Source organism: Scophthalmus maximus, chromosome 2 (genome assembly GCF_022379125.1).
Source record: "Scophthalmus maximus strain ysfricsl-2021 chromosome 2, ASM2237912v1, whole genome shotgun sequence".
NCBI lineage: Eukaryota > Metazoa > Chordata > Actinopteri > Pleuronectiformes > Scophthalmidae > Scophthalmus > Scophthalmus maximus.
In genome coordinates this window covers 19467862-19487516 of record NC_061516.1, presented here as the reverse complement: position 1 = coordinate 19487516, position 19655 = coordinate 19467862, and the positions used below count along the sequence as shown (strand labels likewise).

At 40.9% G+C, this 19655-nt stretch overlaps 1 protein-coding gene across 1 annotated transcript in view; it reads left to right on the top strand.

The window, feature by feature from the left end:
• The window catches only part of LOC118301398 (gamma-aminobutyric acid receptor subunit beta-2), a 50251-nt gene that overhangs the window by 19185 nt on the left and 11411 nt on the right, over positions 1–19655 (top strand). Inside the window, exons 4-5 of the mRNA XM_035626877.2 lie at positions 2074–2294; positions 10889–10971. Of these exons, the coding sequence (XP_035482770.1) occupies positions 2074–2294; positions 10889–10971 (304 nt within the window). The remainder of the gene's footprint in view (positions 1–2073; positions 2295–10888; positions 10972–19655) is intronic.

The window sequence follows — 19655 nt, the reverse complement described above, 5'->3', positions numbered from 1 at the left end:
CCGAGTCCAATTATAGTGCCGAGTTTGAGAATTGCCACTATGCTATTTATGTCTTTGAAAAACTCAATTGTCAAACTCTTGGTTGTCAGCGCCCCTGGCAAAGACATAAACAACAACAACAACAACAACATGACAAAACCTATTTAAGTCAAACAAGGATCTCGCTGAGAAAAAGTTGCTCCCGTTTCCCTGACTCCACCCAGTCAATATCCAAGTCTCCAGTTCCCAAGGTGCCATGGGGATGTCAGATCTGTAGCCGACGGGCATATTCAAAAATGCATGTTCAGCCTCTTTGCCAGGAAGTGGATGCGCCAGTCATGACAAAAAAAGTTCCCTGAGACAGCAAGTTTATTTAACTTAGTTTCTCATGGATGATTGGTAGGCGTCTGACTCCAGTTAACTACATGAGCATCATACTGCTGGCTTGACTGTTTTATGATGCCCTAGATTTTCCACCAGGAAATTGTTTCCTGCAAGTTATCAAGCTTCCTCTATACGTTTATAAAATGTGGACCTACTATATTCTTCTTTGGGGTTTCTTGTGCGTACATGTGTATCATAGTAGTTAAAAATACATACATTTGTAAAGAATTGAATGTCCAATCCTGAATTTAGTCACAATCAATGAGGATTTTTTCATAATTGGATTGGAACTTTGGGTTGTAATTTTAAGATTAAAAGGAATTTACTAACCTATATATCAGGAGTTTGTTTCTTTGTTTGACTCGTTTTTGTGTTTTTTTGAGGTCTGACGAATACATTTCCCACCCTCTAACACATTTGCAACACCAACTGCTTGAATACTTTGAAGCCTACATTGTTCACATTATATTTTAACTTCATAGTATTTACGAGGTAGCTGTTTTGCCTCTCTCTTCTTTTTGCCGGGACATTGTTACATTTCGTAGCACATCACTGATTATAAGTACAAATGTGTATTGTAATGCCTTCCTGGGTATGCACGTATGTTCCCAACCTTGAACACATGCTTGTAAAACAAGAGATGCAAATAATAAAGTGGGCCTCCTCTCATAACATTGTTCTGTAGAGTAACTTGTGGTCATTAAATCGACATGGTACCAAGTGCTAGGACAAGATTAGTCCTCAAAAACATGCATTCCAACAGAGATTTCTCATGCTGTACCATGTGTATACAGCACATATTTGTCCCATTTTAAAGGGACATCTATATAACGTCTAACACACGTTGATGTCTGACTCGGCTCTGTAAAGCAGACATATACACAGTCCCTCAGAGGCGATGTGCTGTCCAAGTCAAACTTGATGCGATGTGAGAGGATGGCCTACCATCCTAGTTCTGGGAGGAACAAAGCGAAGAATATGGGTGAATATGTTATGCAAGTGCAACATTGTGAACCCATTTCCCAAATAGCAATTAATCCCGCAAAAGACAGCTACTGTCAAACCAAACAGAGCATATAGGAGATGTTTTGTGAAGCAGACTCTCGGGGTTGCTCGGAGGTTATTTTAATTTGTCTGAAACGTGTGGTCTCGCTCTCGTCTGTGCATATGTGGAGATGTCACACACTTTTATGAAAACACACAAAACCAACCGAGCAAGATGTACACATATGCTTCGCTCCACGCACACGCGGACACGCACACCCCAAATCCTAACCATCTGTCTCTCTGTCTCCCCACCTCTGACACAAACTGTACACACTCTTTCACACTAAACCTCATGTTTCTATGAACAGAAGGAATTCCCCATTGCCATGTACTGAGGTTTTTTCCCCTTTTTTTTCCTGACCTGTACCGCTACTGTTCTGTTTGCTTTTAAGCGAGCCTCATCCAATATTGAAGCCTAGTCTGGTCTAATTTGAGAGCTTGAAGTGGAAACAAATTATAGAGCAGCTGTGAAAAATGGTTGCCTTTTGGAGTAACTGTCCATTCTCTCTTCTCTTTCTCCCCAATCTTTTATCCATCTCTTTTCCTCCCTCTCCTGGCTGTTTTCCTCCCACCTCATCGGTCTCCTCCCCCCCCTGTGCTTTCTCTTGCTCTCTCCCTCCCGTCTCCTCCCTGTCCTCTTCTGCTCCCTCGGTGCACCTACAGGACTACACTTTGACGATGTACTTCCAGCAGGCCTGGCGAGACAAGCGGCTGTCCTACACCGAGATCCCCCTCAATCTGACCCTAGATAACCGGGTGGCTGACCAGCTCTGGGTCCCCGACACCTACTTCCTCAACGACAAGAAATCGTTTGTCCACGGTGTCACGGTGAAAAATAGAATGATCCGACTGCACCCGGACGGGACCGTACTGTACGGTCTAAGGTGAGATTTTAATCGCTTGGAGTAACATGTTTGGCTCTTAACAAGATCAGAGGCTTAGGTATTTACATGCAAATAAACAAAAACAAAAGAAACATACCTCCCTTGGGTACAGCACCAGATAATGATAGACTCTGCGGTACAAATTGTAGTAATTTCAACTTCAAGTTGTCAAACACTTCCCACTTAATCTTTTCTCTCAAAATCAAACCTGGGGGGAAAAAATAACCAAACTTCTACCAACTTTAATAAAACAGCGAGTCAACATTGCTGTATTGGACTGAGTCAGTAATTAGCTAATTGGAGCCGGATGAAGAAAAACTACTGACGTGAGGTGCAACATCGTCCCTGAGTGAAATTTAAAATGTTGATGGATTGACCTACTTGTGTCCTCATTTGCAGGGGCATGTGCACACTTCCAAATAAATGATTGTGTAAAAACAAAATTAAACTCAATTATGAAGACTAAATAAATTATATTACCATCAAAAGTGTAAAAAAAACGCACATGAGCCGACAGCTAGCGGAGCGTGAGGAAGTATTCGCTAAATTTACCAAAATGTGTATTGGATTATCGCTTGCAGTACAAAAATCTATCAATGCTCTATCAATGGTTAACTGACTGTGGGGGCAAAGTTACGTTACTGTGTGAAAGTTCGACTCACGTCACAGGACACAATTAGCCAATACATTTTTAGATGACAGAATGCATTGCCGTCTGACAGGCTGTGACTGTGACTCGAGCACCTGACAGTATTCTCTGACTGCAAAATGGGATCACTAATTGTGATCTGTTAGGGTTAAAATTTAAACCTGTCACATGATTGAAACACTCAGTCATCTTGGTCATGTGTCCTACCAAGGACCAATTAAAGAACATATGGCTGTAATTTTTACAATCTTTTCACAGAAGGTGTGATGGATGAGTTTCTCTTTCGACACTCAGCAGGTATGTTGACACCTCAGCAGCCACAAAAGCCTGGAGTGCAACATTTTTCTTTTTTCATTTTGAACATTCTTCATGGAAGACCTTTCCCCACGCTCAGATCATTTGCATATCTTATGTTAATTCGACACGTTCCACCTGTTTTCCAGTTGCCAAAAACGAAACCCCCGTTGTACAATATGGATTGATGGACCCTGTCCAATGAGTTTCAACCTCTCAGCGTTAACGTGATGACGGCACATTTCTATCGCCCCACTGATGTCTCATCAGTTCATTTTGCAAATAGGGCCTCTGATGCCCAAACTCTATAAAGAAGTTATTGAAAACCGTAACATCTTAATGGCCATCGTGGCAGTGCATTGGCGGGAGAGTGAAATTAAATCGAGAGGGTGAGACAAGATGAGTCAATGAGGGAGAGAGAGAGTGGCGTTAAGGAGAATATTAGAGAGAAATCTTGTCAATATTGTTCTCTTTGGACTTCTTCATCAATGTTGTCTGTCTTCATTGCCCTCTTACAGGGTTCAGGATGTTTTTAATTTCGTTCTGATTTCTTACACCAGGTTACATAATGGTTCATTTGCTTCATTCATGATAACCAAAGAAACATCTCTGTCAGAATTCGAGTTGACGTTCATGTAGCTCTGATTCCAAGCAAAAGGGTTAGATTAGGTTAGAGTTGGTAGATGTGGTGAGTGTTGTTGTCACAGCACGACTCAGGGGTAGCAGAATCAGATTCTTTAAAGATAAACATATTTTAAAAAACAAGCAAAGTTCCATTGCACCACAGAAGTTATGCCACAAAGTCAGTTCAAATATTACCTTGGATGAAATGGGAGATCCAACAGCCTCGACACTTAGTAAGTGGGATGGCCAGATTTTTACAAATCCTAAATTGGGTCATGGGATCTTGGGTATGTCAGTGGTTGCTCATAAATCCATGCAGCACATACAGATACAGCAAATGACTGTCCTCTGGAACCCCTAATAAAAATGATGCAGCTATTTCATTTATTATGTCAATAAATTTGAGTACATTGATTCTGCAATGAAATCCATTGCAGAATCGAGTAGTAAAATCATAAACCGAAGATAATCAAATATGGATTAAGGTTTATGTGAATGTTAATTCCTAGACTGACAGATCAAGGATGAATATATGAATAGAAATATTATAAAATACATAATAAATACATATGTTCAGTATCCTAACATTGGCAAAGTTGGTGTTAACAAGGATAGTTAGCCATTGTGGGGAATCATTGAGTTTTCGAATAAAGCTGGAACAAAGTGGTGATTAGCTTAGTTTGTTTGTAGACTGGAAATGGGGCAGGTTAAACCACACCTCTTCAGCTCTCCAATCAATATGTACTGTTGGCTTATTCAGTCCATACACAAACAGAAATGTAGAAACGACAATATATGCTTTTTACGAGGATTTGCATGTCAGAACTGTTTATAGGGGAACAACAGCCCGGCAGAGTGATTTCATGGAGGCAGGTCATCACTGGGACTAGGACTCCGTGACAAGTACTGAGTCACCTGCAAAAAAAACCTGTTCGTTCAGAATCTACAATGAACTACAGCTATTGAATACTGAATGTTTTGATCATCAGAAATTCATATTTAATTATTTTTAATCATGATAAAATTCTGAATTCACAAGTAGACAATGAAAACAGCTGAGTGCTTATAATAGTTCATCTCACCTGTGGCCTTTAGTGATGCAAAATGTAGCCTGTATATCACAGTCGATAGTTAATGTTTTTTTTTCTTCAGAAATGCAATATACATACTCTTATAAGAAAACGCTGTATACCCAAACAGCAGGATGAGGCGTGAAAAGGAGAATCTTTTCACTGAGGCTGTTTATTAGAAATGTAATTGGATGCAGCGAGTCCATAGGAGCAGATAATAGGAAAAGCCACACGCAGAGAAACTACAAACAGCTGATGAATATTTAACACACACTTACTATATATGCCATTGAGCTGCAAATCCATTCCAGGGATCCATTTTGGCGATAAAAAGGCAAACAGCGCCAACCCTTCTTGTGGGCTTGCATGTATTAGTTTGCACACATCTGTTGACAGGCAAACTGGTGTTCTTTTTCTTCTTTTTTTCCCACTACGAAACTTGTAACACCCTCATGCTGATCATCAAAACTAACTTTGCCATTTCAAGGAGATTTTTTTTCGCTGTGAATAAACGACGGCAAACGGCAGAAATTGACTTGACGGGAGGTATAATAATGGAGCAAATGGAAGTGATAGCAAACAACTGAAGTGCCTCTCTGTATTTCTCAGCCACAGGCAGGTTCTAAAGCCTTTGTTCTTTGTCAGGGTTATTTGCTTGACGATAGGCTTTTCTGTAGAACTGACTGGTGAGTCTGTCACCGAGGATTAGTCAGCATAGGGAAACTGCATTCAGATTGCCCAAATAAATATATTTTTTTGAAAGTTAAGTAGATAAATTAGCATACGCGAGTCATGTCTGGCTTTAAGTAATCCGGTTTTGAGCTAATTTTAACTTAATGACAGGCATAATATTTAGCCTTTCAACGCCAGGTAATAGTGTGCTTTCGCTTAATACCTATTCAGTGTTGCAGCATCCAAGTGATTTGATTCCATGGGCATCCTACTCCCTGTGTTTTCTCAGAAGGCCGTGGGTGGGATGCAGCTGGCTGTGGGGTGAGTGTGCGCCGATTGCTGTCATTATCTCAAATATCAGATAATGCAGCTCTGGCACAAAACACATTGTTTTTCTCTGGAACGGTCTTTTATGAAAAGTACAAGGCAAACAACATTTCTTTATTGGATTACACATGATAAATGTTCCTCATAAACAAGTGCTAAAAGAAAAAAATATACATTTTTCAGATGACCTCTTTTGAATTGATTGGCCTATCGTCCATTTTAATAACATATGAGAATCTGACTTTAACTACAGTACACAGTAGTAGTGAATGATAGAGAAAAATAGGGCCTGGGACTTAAGTGATTCCGAGTCTCCACGCTGACGGCCAAGACAGTCCGTCATTCAAAGCCGGAGCCTGTTTCAGATTCAGTGAAAACTCAGAGTTTGTTAACCTTGACAATTGGAAAAACTCTGTTTTCCATTCCAGAAACTAAAATGATAGGTAGACTTGCAGTGGACGGAGATCCCTCAGTGAGGTCTAACCCCCGCTCCTCCAAATATGGTCACTTCTGTTTTAAAAAAACAAGATGAAACAGCAGTTCACGAACCAGTGATTGACGCCACGGTGGGTTGCCACTTGTGCCTTACCAGATGCAGCAGAGGGAATGGGGGGTTGCAAAATATGAACTAGTATAGAAAATACATACAGGGAAAAAGTGTTTAAGAGTACCGTATTTGTTCTTAGTTACTGTTTTGAGTATGTGACCAACAGTCAACACATTTTCTTGGCCTGAAATCCCAATGACTGCTGGAAACCCTCGAGGCTACTTGGCCCTGATTTGACCTCGCAAGTTTCATCCATCTAAGAGCAGAGACTTCGAGCACCGTCTGGTAAATACGGAGGGTCACTGCAGGTGCAGCAGCATATGGGGCTTAGCTGGTGCGGTTGGCCCGTGTCCTCGGGCAGTATCCAAGCAACCGAGGACTTAACTAAGACTGAGCGAGAAATGTGGCTGTGCATCATTGAGTGGATTGGACAAGTGAGGAAGTATGTGAGGGTGAATGGAGAGCCAGACGGCTGCATACCCAATGAGACACACACACATAGCCACATCCACAGAGTGACAGCACCATAACAAACACAAATGCACACACGTACTGTGACCCCACACAAACGCGCATAACCTATACCTTCCCCATACAAGACTCTGCCAGGGGGCTCTTGCTCGAACCGCTGACTTCCCCTTGACACAAGAGATCAGAAAGTTGCCAGAAAGTGACCGGCAATTTGCTCCTTGGTTAAACATTTGGAAGCCACGGAGCCACATCACGAGCAGTAAATCCATCAGAGAGAAATAACCGCTGACAGAGACAGAGACAGAAGAGGGAGAATCCATCTCAACCTCTCAGGCTAAAACAACCTTCCCGTCTCACACTGGGAGGTGGAAAACCCCTCGAGTTGTGTAATATGAAACAGAATGTTAATGTTAGAACTCTTTCTTTTGAACTGGTCTATTTTTATTAAAGTGCAGCCATGATAGGTCCCCCCCCCTCGGTCTCACCTGACATCCTCTGTCCTCATATTTTTCTCTTATCTATCTTTTTGCTATTTCTGGTTCTTTTTGCTCTCCTTGCTGCCCTTCCTTTGTGTGAATATTTAGATAGTCCCCATTCATAAGTGATTTCTGCAAAATATTGCAACCGTAAAAACTACTTCAAACGATATATACGATCAAATAAACCAATTTGACTGTTGATAGGAGATGATTTTCTGCAGGGGACAATGATTATTTTACTGCAAGACGTTGCCCGCCAGAATACGGGGTTTCAAAGCCATTCAGCGAGAATAACTGCGATTTTATTGTTCCTCTTTAGTAACCTCAATGGCCACGTCCTAGAAAGTGCTTTCAATTAACATTTTATTTAACTCAATCAGTTGTTGTTTTTTAATGTTTGAAATGTGAAGTTGACCTCATCAAATTTGCAATTTACTGTACTACTCTTTCTACTGTACACCAAGAAGTACGTACACGTGATTTGTGACTCTACAGAAGTGTTTCATTGACACTTCTATAACAAAACTTTTTTTTGTAAATCAAATTCTTCTTGATTTTGATTTACTGAGATTAGCACCACTGTTCTGATTTGGGTAGGTGCAGTCCCAACAGTTTGCCATCTGGTGCCTGTGGTGAACTTGGACATAAACTCAGATGATTTACAGATGGAACAAAATACTTTTCCAAAAGACACATGAGAAGTATAAAACAAACTGACCACAAGAGCTCCGTGAACGTAGTTGATGCAGCATCCTCATTTTAAAAGCTTGCTGACAATCATATCACGTATAATTTCGTGAGTTGTCGTTCAATAAGCCAGTGCATGATTCTTGGATGGCTTGGGGTTTAGACATGCATAAATTATGAGGTGCAAAAAAGAAAGAAAGATTGCAGCTGGTCCAAATAATAGAATAGAGAGTGGAGAGCAAAAGAGGGAGAGAGATAGGCAAAGAGGGTGATTATCTCTGCCGTGTAACACAGAGGATTGGACTCAAGATGAGCCTCTCCTCTGGCACAAATTTATCTATGTTGTCAGGTGTGCCTAGACGATTACCCACCATGCTGTGCTGCTCTGTGGCAATTCCCACAGTGGGAGTCAAGTTCTCACACAAGACCAAGCGCCAAGGAAAGAATGGCAGCCTATTACTCACAGCCCTATCCTTATGTTCCCCTCACAAAGTCTGATGGACAACATTACCTTATCTACTGACTCATGGCTGGCTGCTTATATTGACCTTTATGATCCTTCCCCGTCTATTTGTTTTGATAGCAATTGAAAGGCTAAATGAATATATATATGTGTGTTTATATATATATATTTATAAGGGTTTATATAAGGGTTTCAAGTAGAATTAAAAAAGTTATCTTTACCAATAATCAAAAAAGCAAAACATGTATGTGTTATGTGTTGGATGCAGCCCTGGATAAATAAAGACCAAAGAATAAATAAAAGGCTGAATGTCAAATAATTCACAAAATGCAGAATCCACTTGCATCAATGACTGCCTTTTAATTATACAAGACACGTCTAGAGCTGGAATTTGGCTCACTGGGATGCTACATCATCTCATGTAGACATAAAATCATGTGTTCACAAAATCCAACGTCAGTGTTTTGGGGTTTTTTTAAATTCCAATTTTGAGTTGATTTTCTATAAAGAAATAGAAAATCTGTATGCTCCAGTGTCCAGTTTGCCTAGGAGCTCTTGTATCTGTCTATGCAATGACCCTTGAAGCCATCCCAGTTGAAACGGAGATAATAATCTACAGCCTTATTGATCTTTTTTTTTCTTCTTCTCTCTCCCTCAACATGCTCCATAGAGCCAGGTAGAGTTGATTTGTGGCACTCCAGGTGCCGGATGTTACCGCTAGATCCCATTTCGGTCCGCTTCAGGATAATATGATTCACATTTGTCACGTGAAGTACTTCCTGAGATGAGACGTGTTAGCTGAACAATGACTCTGAGACTTTTTTGTTAATGAACACTGCTGGGATGAGATAGATAACACTGTGTTTGTTGCCTATTCCATCGTTCCCATGCTATCCACAATAAAAACAACTCCCCTTTTTTACACAGGGCTCGGAAAGGAACAGTCACTGGCTTATTTAATGTGTATGATACAGCATATATTCCCTGAATGTTGGAGCCAATAAAGTCCATCGGTGTCTTGAGATGCAGACGGGAGATCGTTTCATTAGCTTAAAGATGGAGCCCCCATCGCACATCATGTGTTACATATATTCTGTGTTCTTGTGGAGTCGTGAAAATTGTGGCATAAACAACTTCAACAAGAACAGAGCTTTGGTTCTAAGTGGAGACAAACATAAAAGAACTTCCCGCCATCTCTGTTATTCCCGTTCAGTTATACACCCTTCAACACTCGGCAAAAACAAAGGAATGTCAGTCAAATCAACAGAGGGACGGATGGACGACTTTGTCAAAACTTTACTCTCACAAAAAAACCTTTTAAATCCCGTACTTGGAAAAAGCTTTGTGACATTGAAGAGATGAAGTGGGTAACATGAAAGGTGCTGTTGAAACGGGTGTGTTCTACAGTTTAAAGACATTGATATTTCTGCAATGTGATATATATGTGTCATTTCTCCTTCTGCTGCCTCTTCCTCTAATATTAGTAGTTGTGGTTGCAGTAGAGGTTATAATTCAATACAGTCAATCATTTTTGATTTGAAAAGCCAAGATTAACTTCATGGTTGTAATATGTTCCCTCTCATCCCACATATATCCTGAGGTTATGACATATGCAGTTGTACAGTAGAGTACAATGAAAACACAACACCACTGTTATATCTGGCCTATTGCTGTCACCGCTGTCCCACGGAGATTGCTTCTTGCGGTGACTCACATCTCAGGTGGGGCCCAACAGAGGATCCACAGGATTATCCTAACAATGCTCAAACTGGGACAAGAGGATTATCTTTTCGCCCTGTAATCCGGAAAGGAGTCCCCACTGCCATCACCACCCCAAACCTTCAAAGGCATTTTCCTGTAGTTTTTGAAGATGGATATCCATATGGTTATGTGGATAGTATAAATGTGCATCAGCATAATTTCTGCCTCGAAGGAATGAGTGTAAATTTTACTCAATTTTTTTCCGAACTTCATTTCGAGACAATAGAAATATGTCACACTTAAGTTTGTTTTTCTAGTGTGACCTTAACCCCAAATGGTGAACCGAGAAAAGTTTGCCAAACTTCACTTACAGGAGATTTATGGTTTGATCGTAAATACAACAGAGAACATTTGTGTATAACAGCTGACAAGAAACACGCAGACAAGAAAAGATACTGGAGGTTTCTGCCATTCTTCTACTGGAAACAATAAACATCCGGTTTCCTGTCAGATTTCACCACAATCCTTGAGTCATGTCTTATTTATATATATATATATATATATATATATATATATATATATATATAATTTTTTTTTAAACTTTTTTCAGGATCACTACCACTGCTGCTTGTATGATGGACCTAAGAAGATATCCACTGGATGAGCAAAACTGCACACTTGAGATAGAGAGTTGTGAGTAACTCCTTCCTTTATTTACGAATGATTGTCATCTGTCCTTTGTTTCCTGACACTTTTCCTGAATCACGCACATCCCTTAACTCCTATATATGTTAGTTTTGCACGGCCTTAAATTCTAGTCGGGGACTACATGATGTGTCACTTGGCCTGCACCGGGTCCCAACAATTTGTACTTTACTTCTGTGCACGGATTTATTTAGAATTTTTATATTTTCAACATAACCCTTCCCGTCCAATTTGCAGTATTTCCCTTGGTACAAGTAGAAAACCCTCCAAAATATATACTGAGGTCCGAATAGGTCAAGCCAGATAAATATTAATTTCTACCATAATTAATCCTGTCACAGTTTGGTGTAGATGATCCATGACAAACACCTCCTAACCCTCATCAAATGAGCTCCTTGTCACAGCTCAGTGCCTCCTCTTACCTTCGCTGGTGATGTGAACTACTTTGCGGAACGTGCACTGCCCCTGGTGCTCGAGTGATGGACAGCGAGCTAATGCTGTCCAGAGTTCACAGCTAGTTTCGAATAGCAACGATGTACAACCCGTACATCGCAATGGGTGTCCTGTATGGTGCCTCTAAGGCGCCTAACGTTTAACCACTCATACTGAGACTTTGAGTGTGAATGCATCCCAGACTCTGTTGTTGTTGTTGTATCTCCAAATAGGTGTTTTAGTTGACAATCTTCCTGTTATTTCATTCAATATATTCTACGGTATTGTTCATAAAATTTAAAGTAGCATAGGTTCATATTTCCTCAATAAATATTCTCTCATTTCACATTCACTGTTCTGCACAGCTGACATCCCTGACGCAACCTGCTGATTTAATGCCCAAAACTCGCACTGCCAGTTGCCAGCACACTAGAATCAGAACACTACTAGATAACTGCGAATGCATCCAGATGTGGGTTGCATGTAGAGGTGGCTAAAGGGTGCTTCATAAAATCATGCAGCTGAGCTGGAAGTTCTACAGATGGTGGGGAACTAGAGCGTAAGGAACAACGGAGGTGGTTTGAGAGATTTGTTTTTTGTTAAATTGAGATTGCGTGATAAATAAGTTTAATGGTCGACTTTGGCCAAGGCCTGACCAATGTGCTCAAATGAACGGTACACACCTTTAAAATGTGTGCATGATATCATCCCAGTTCTTTTTTCTTTTTATGATCAAATCTTTTGCAGTTTATTCTTCAGATCAATGAACTGCTGTTATACATTTGAAGAAACAGCATTTGGAAGAAAAGCAAAGAACACTCTGTGCCTAATTTTTTCATTTCTCACATTTAGAAACACCAATGCTTCACAAAAGGTGAGAGACTAGGGAGACAACAGCACACTATTAAAGCAGCAATATGCTCATCCTGTTATTGAGAGGATGACCTTCATGCTGACACCATACACAACGCTGCTCACTTGTCATCCGTAGTCTTTTTCTTACCAAGGGGAACAACGAGCGAGCAACGCCTTAATCAAATCTGACCTAATTGGAGATCTGGTACGCCTGTGGTACGATGGCGCAGTGATTGCAACTGCAAATGTTGCCTCACACTGTGCCGTGTCCACTCAAACTACTTGTTTGAACATAGTTCAGGGAACGGTGGTGGTGCAACTCGGGGGGAGGCGGACAAGAACAATGGCTGATTCCAAATGAGTGCACCTCACAGCATCAGCTCCCCGAGCACACATCCGTCTCTTTTAATTTGGTGACAGGCTTTTTTCCCACCAAGTCTAAAAGCACACTCACTGGGGGGAAGCATCTGTGGCTGTGCGCGTGTGTGTTCGTGCGTGTATGAGGAGGATCTCTGCTGTTTTGAATTACGTGGTAGATCTTGTGTTAATTTCTCCACTCTTTTTGTTAAGAAGGTGGATTTTTAAAACACCTTTGTTCTTTCCCTTCTCTGATTCCCAGAGTGTGCCTGTTCTTTCTCACTACCCTGCTCTCCACTTTGTCGTTGTCCCTCTTCACACTCTGCCCCCCTCCCTTCTCTTTTCCCTCGCATTCGCCAGTGTCATTATTTCACACTCAGCTCTCTGTCCATCGGTTGGCTCGTTTCCCATGCGTTTGATTGTGCTAATGTTTCCTAATATCCCCACTATTGAGCTTCGGCCTGTGATTTAATGAGCTGTGACAGGCTGAATATAACATCAGAGAACCTCCATTTATGGATCAGGCCTTCACTCCTTCATGGTGACCTTTTCTAAATCATTTAAGGCAAAAGTCAAATTGCTAACCCTGGTTTAATTACCAACTTTGAATCACCTAATAACAAACAGTTCAGCTCAGTTCAGTGGTTGCTGTGTTTAATAGCAGAGTTTCCTTCATGAACTAAACTTTATCTCTATGGCATAGAGAGAAAGTTTGTCCAAAGGCTGCATGCATAGACTCTATGCCTTTTGACAACCAACCAATCACAATTCTTGATGTACCATTTTAGTCTTATTCATATTTTTTTGTTTTTTCCTGTCCTGAATCACACCAGGACTTGATGACCATGTATTATATATGTTTATTTCAAACATGACCAACTTTAACCAAGTACACTGCGCGTGCACCTTTACCTGCAACCATGCACCTATTGGAGAGTAATAGCTGTCAATCACGCTGTATCCACGCTCCAATCTGCTTTACAGTCTATTTTACACTAAATTGGACCACAATTTACAAAATCAACATCATGCTGTAATGCATAAGACGATTGAATCATATTCTCTTCCAATTCTATAGTTCTGTAGACACTTTTGCAACTAGTGGAGTCGCCATCTGCTGGTCATTCCAGAGAATACAGGCTTCAGGCACTTCTGCATTGGCTTCATTTTCCTATTGACTACATCCATTTTTGATATGGTCTGTAATAAAAGTGACAGAAAAGCTTCTTTCAGACATGGGTTGAAGTCTGAACAGTTTCCTGAACTTCTCCTGAAGGCTTTATACGAAAGAATACGAATTTCCGCAAATGTTGCTCCAGACATTTGAGAATACGGCAGGAAAATCTCCGGAAGATTCACGTTGAACGACTGAAAGCTCTACCCAGGCACCATACCTTGTCTGACTGTTCGGGCAATGTTCCTGCTGACTTGGACAATCTCCAATCTACAAAGTTCATGTCTGAAAAAAGCTTTTAGTATTATTTTTTCAAAGACCTGTACAGTAAGCAACCTGCCGGCTACATCCACACCAGTCACAGGCATTTCGTCATCTCAGCTAGTATCTCAATTTACCTATTGGCACAGAACAATTTCCCCTCTCCTCCCACATCTTAACAGCGCTCTGTCACTCACAGCTGAGATCTGTTGATACAAAAAACTGCTTCCATTAACCCTGATCAAGCAGCTGATCTACACCCATTTCACGAGCACAACATCAACTGCAAACACGCCACAGCGGAGGTGGCCCCTCTCAACACTTCATAGCCCTGTGGAACACATTCTGACACCAGAAATTAATTATTAACAATAAACAGCCTGCTGAAAATAAGGAACCTGGGGGCTTACTTGATGGAAATAAATGAATTAGAAAGTCTTATTATCATGGGTCTTAAGGCCCGAGGTATGAGTTCAACGGTTAACAAGCTTGTGTTCTGCTATTCGTATAAGCTGACCTATAAGTTCACTATAAAGTAACCTGGAACACTGGACTGGAAACTGGAAATTGATTCAATAAAACTGTTTATCCTGGGGAATATGGAATATTTTGAGATGTCAGTACTGAATTAGAAGGTCTACCTCTGCTTTAGCAAGAACTCACCGTGTTCATCGTCCATGGAGAGCTGATGGAGAGCCTTCCTCACAACTCAGAATTATGTGCTGCTTTATCTATAAACGTAGGCCGTAGCAGCACTAGATAGTAGTGATAAGAATAACTATGTGGATATGAAAACATTATACAATACGATAGAATTAAATCCATTCCTTGTTCATCAGACTTTACTGTAATACGCCCTACTACTCCAAGGTCTTCATGAAAAAAAGAGATTTGTAGTTCCTGCCTTATTTTTATCATAAGGCAAAGTGAACTTGACTGTATTACTACACTACCTCAAGCTCACGTCCAGTAGTGGTGGTTTGGGTTTATAACCTTCCGAGCACAAGCCCCGTCACCTCGCATTTGTTTTGTTGTAACTCGCTCGGCGTCTCCATAATGCATGTGCCATTGAGGACTTCAGCGTGCGCCGTAGGTAACACAAGGTTTTTTACCTCCGAGCAAGGAAATACCATTCCCTGCATTATTTAAAGGGGTTTAGCCTTGTGACGTTCTGGGTCACTGTAACAGCACTGCAGTTTACAATGTGCATTATGTATTCACTGTTGCACAGTAGCTCTACCTCCGCAGGAAGCAGATTCCAGTAAAAGATGTAACATTGGCCTCACAAGTAGCAGCCGCGCACCTTTTCAATAAGTCATAACGGGTGAAAGGTCACTAAACAAAACGGTGAGCACTACAGAGGAGCATGTCTTGCACTGATAAGCCATTTCAGCTTTAGCATGTGTGTGGCTGTAGGTGGCTCTTCGGGAGACAGCGAAGGGATTTAAGTGAATCTGCCCTGACAAAACATTGAAAGAGAATGGCAACCCAAACACAAATGAATAAGACAAACCTGCGGTCATCAATTCATCCACATCTTCACACACACAGAAAAAAAATAAAATTAGAGATTGGGTTTATTTCTGTGCACACAGACAGGAGAGAAAGGTACATGATGTTATTTCACACAGTTGCCCTGCACTCACAAAGAAACTATCATTTCATTACAGCGTCTTTGCCAGCTAATAGTTATATTTTCTGCACCAGCGATCCACATCATATGGACGGAGCCACTTCCACTCTCCATCCCTCTCTTGCTATCTCAACAGCCCATTTTTAGAAACTGCACAGATCCTCTGGGGTGTGAATGGTTTCTAGACTTGGGCTTGCATGGCTTATTTATTTATCTTATCTTCAAATGTTCCCTCCCTGTCCAGGCATGCAGTCAGCTGCAGCTTGCTGTGTACTTGTGTAGGTTTTAAAGACTTCTTTCGCCAGGAAAAACATTAAAGTCGCTTTGAAATTCATGGAATCAGACATTCGTCTGAGACATGATTAAGAGTGGAATGTGGCAGTTGTCCAAGGGTCTGATTGGATGTGCCCATTTATGTGTGTGAAGATTATTTAGTTTGTCTGGTTAGATTAAACTATGTTCTTAATAGACATTGTATCACAAGTTTCATTATTTACACATTGCCTCCGACTTCCTTTGTGCCTCCTCGTCCAAAAAGTTGGTTGGTAGAAATTCCATATATTACTCTTCATGGTGAATTACTAGGGAGCTGTGGCATCTTTTGATTTTAAAGTTCTGTTTTCTGATGAGATTTATGAACACTATTTGCTTAAAAAGCCATCAGTTCTTGGAGGATTTTTGTGATCTCAAAGTTTTGTCACAGGTAGAAAAGCACCATTTAGAAGCAGAAAAAAACAACCTTTGCCATCCCTGATCATGATTTGCCCAAGGCAATATCAAAGCCAGTGTTTTATCTCCCTCCAAAATCCTTCGTTGCCCATTAAAAGAAATCAACTGAGACATTATATCATAAGCTTGATAAAAAGGCCTGCAGTCAGATTTGGCCAGGGAGATATGCCAGAGTCCCAGTTAAATAGCTTTAGTAGCTTTATCTCCCTCTGATGTTATCATGAAAAATGTCATTTATTTTTGGCTTGCTAACGCTCCCAGACCTTGGAATCCGCGAGAGTAGCCTTTGTGCTAGCGTAAAATACACATTGTGACATTTGAAGATTTTCTTTCTTTCTTTCTTTACTTAATACTTCATTTTCCATCTCATGCCACCGGGCAATTAGCAAAGTGCTAATTCATTATTTTTCCCATTCCATCATTCCATCATTTCACAGTTAATAGAAATATCCTACGCTAAATCTTGTGTCTGTGATGTACAGCACATCGTGTCTTTCTTCTTTTTCTTCCAAATTCCTCTGATTCTCTGTCTTCTATCCTTTCAATTCATTTCATGCAGAATGGGTATCGGGAGGATCCATCCCTGCCAAACGCAGTGATGTAATAGCTTCAGTATGAAAGCAAAGTGAGGCAAAATTGAACAGTCAGCCTCAATAATGTAGCGACAACGGACTTCAGTTGACCGGGCAGCTGGACGTTCAAACATATCCTCTCATAACTGATGAATTACTGACTCTGATATGTGCATGCACAAGTCTGAGCACTTTTGTTGTGCGTTTGCACTTGCTAACGACAGGAGCGAGCTCCTCCTGTCAACTCATGGCAGCCGTCCCCAGGGAGGCTGCGAAGTCCAATACACCCGAGTTACGATGTGATCATCCTCTAGCCGGAACGATTGTTGTACCTGCAATTTAAATCTCTCTATACATTTTGGAATATCCTGTGCATGAGCTGAAATGTAACTCTTCTGGAGGCATGAGAGGGAAGAGAAAGGGGTTGCCTTTACAATGAGCTCGCATACTCTGAGGATGATTCTTTGGGACTCAAACACATTGACTCAAATTTAAAATGTGAACCTCCTATGGAGGAGGTTACTCGGTTGTGGTTTTATCACTTAGGAAATGTCTCTAAAATTGAGTTATTCCTGTCTGCCCCTGACCTGGCCTTTATTTCGTCCCATCTCCACTAATACAATTTCCTCACACTCTCACACTTAGTAAAGAAGCACTTATTCATCGGCGGTTTGTTCACAATGCAGCCACCAGGCTTTGTGAACACATTAATCTCATTTTGCCATTCCTGCTTTGGTGACTTTTTGGCTTTGGAATACATTTTGAAATTGTATTCCTTACCTCTTACGTAAGGTGACGATGATGATGCTGATGCTGATGATGATGATGATGATGATGATGATGTGGTTTGAGTACACAAACTGCATGGATGTTATGGAAATACATTATTTTTGAAATAAGTATGTTTGAATGCAGTGAGTAAGTCCCCTTTCGTCAAGAGGAACAAGAGATGTCAGAGTGTGAGAGCAGCCACTGACGTGTCTGCTTTAATAATTCATAGCAACTAAATAGGTCACACAAGTATTAATTAAGGAGAAAGAGGCAGAAGAAGAGGGAGAGGGAAAGTAGACGGTAGAGTAAAAGATGCATGGACATATATTTATAATTATGACAGAGGAATACACAAGAGGAGCAAAGGAGAGGGATGTAATGAAATGGGGGGAAAGAGTTGCGTGAGAGAAGGCGATAAAAAGAGAAGAAGCAAGAGAAGAGAAGAAAAAGAAGGCAGAAAAGGATTCAAAGGCAGAGGAGGAAAGGGAGAGGAGGAAGGAGGTGTGATGTAACGGTCCACATTTTATGCACTAATCGATGAAACAGCGTGGGAGTTCCCTTTAAATTGTTATGTCAAACATCCTTTTATTCATCATCCCGCACAGCCCCATCATCACTGCCATCCCACACACACACACACACACACACACACACACACACACACACACACAAGGTACATACTCATGCAAATCAAACATGTTAATTCACTTCCTTGCTGTTAAACCCCCGCATCATCAGCGTTTGACAAAGTAATGGTCACGCAGACTAATGCAAAATAAGAAGTGAACTCCCATGCATGCGATCAAATGGTATAACCATAATCACTCAGGCAAACTCACCAAACATGCATGCAAATCCCCACTGCAGTGAACATGCAGTTCCGACAAGCATTGTAACCATCGCAGATGATTATTGAGTTGCATGTTGAGATCCGGGGGGAAAAAAACGTAACATTCACAAATGTTGTTTAATCCATCCCCTGCTGTTACCTCAAAATGGAATACAACACATGTGCCACTGAGAGAGATTCAACGTTTTTTTATTATAAGTAAACATTCCGCTGTTTGTCTCGAGGCAGGAGAGTGTGCTGCAAGTCACGGCCCGCTCCTTCACAGAAGAGCAAGTTCACACTTCAGTACACCCATCGTGACGAGCTGTCAGGACTCCAAGATAATAAAGAAAGCACCGCTAGCTTTTTATGTAGCAAATACAGCATCCCGGCTGCATTGCACTACAGTATGAGAGCTTTTCTGTCACTTCTGAACCATTTTTGTATCACTAAATGTGGATAGAGAAAGGTAAAAAAAAAACAAATGCCATTGATGTTTTATAACAAGCTCGTCTGCTTACGTGATGCTGTGTTTCTGCTCGCCAAGATGATTTATCATCATGATGACTTCTGTGTCATTTAGACACATGCACACAGGTTCAGAAGTGATTACTCAGAATAAATCTTCAGATTTATGAACAACTTTTCAAATTGGTGGTTTAACTAGTTTGCAGCAGGGTTTAAATGGTGAGCCTTCCCTTCCAAAAAAAAGTCCACTAACCCCAACTGTTTCTTGTCTCCGTCGTTTCTTTCTTTCAACCTCCTCCTCCTCTGTCTCTGAGACCGGTGCTCTTATGGCCTGAAGTCAGCAGACATGACAACTGCACCAGGGGCAGACAGTAGGCGGTGGATTATGCATGAGCCAAGTTTCATGGTCTTTGGTTGAGATTAATATTAATGGACTTGCTTTTTGTCCCTTTGCAGGGTTTTTTTTATTGAGTTTTAGTGGTGAAAATTGAGGCCAGGCCTGGTTATTTAATCATTCTTTCTCTCGGTCTCAATAATTTAGTTGCTCATGGGATGAACATAATAAAGTTGACTCATATATATTTAGTCTCA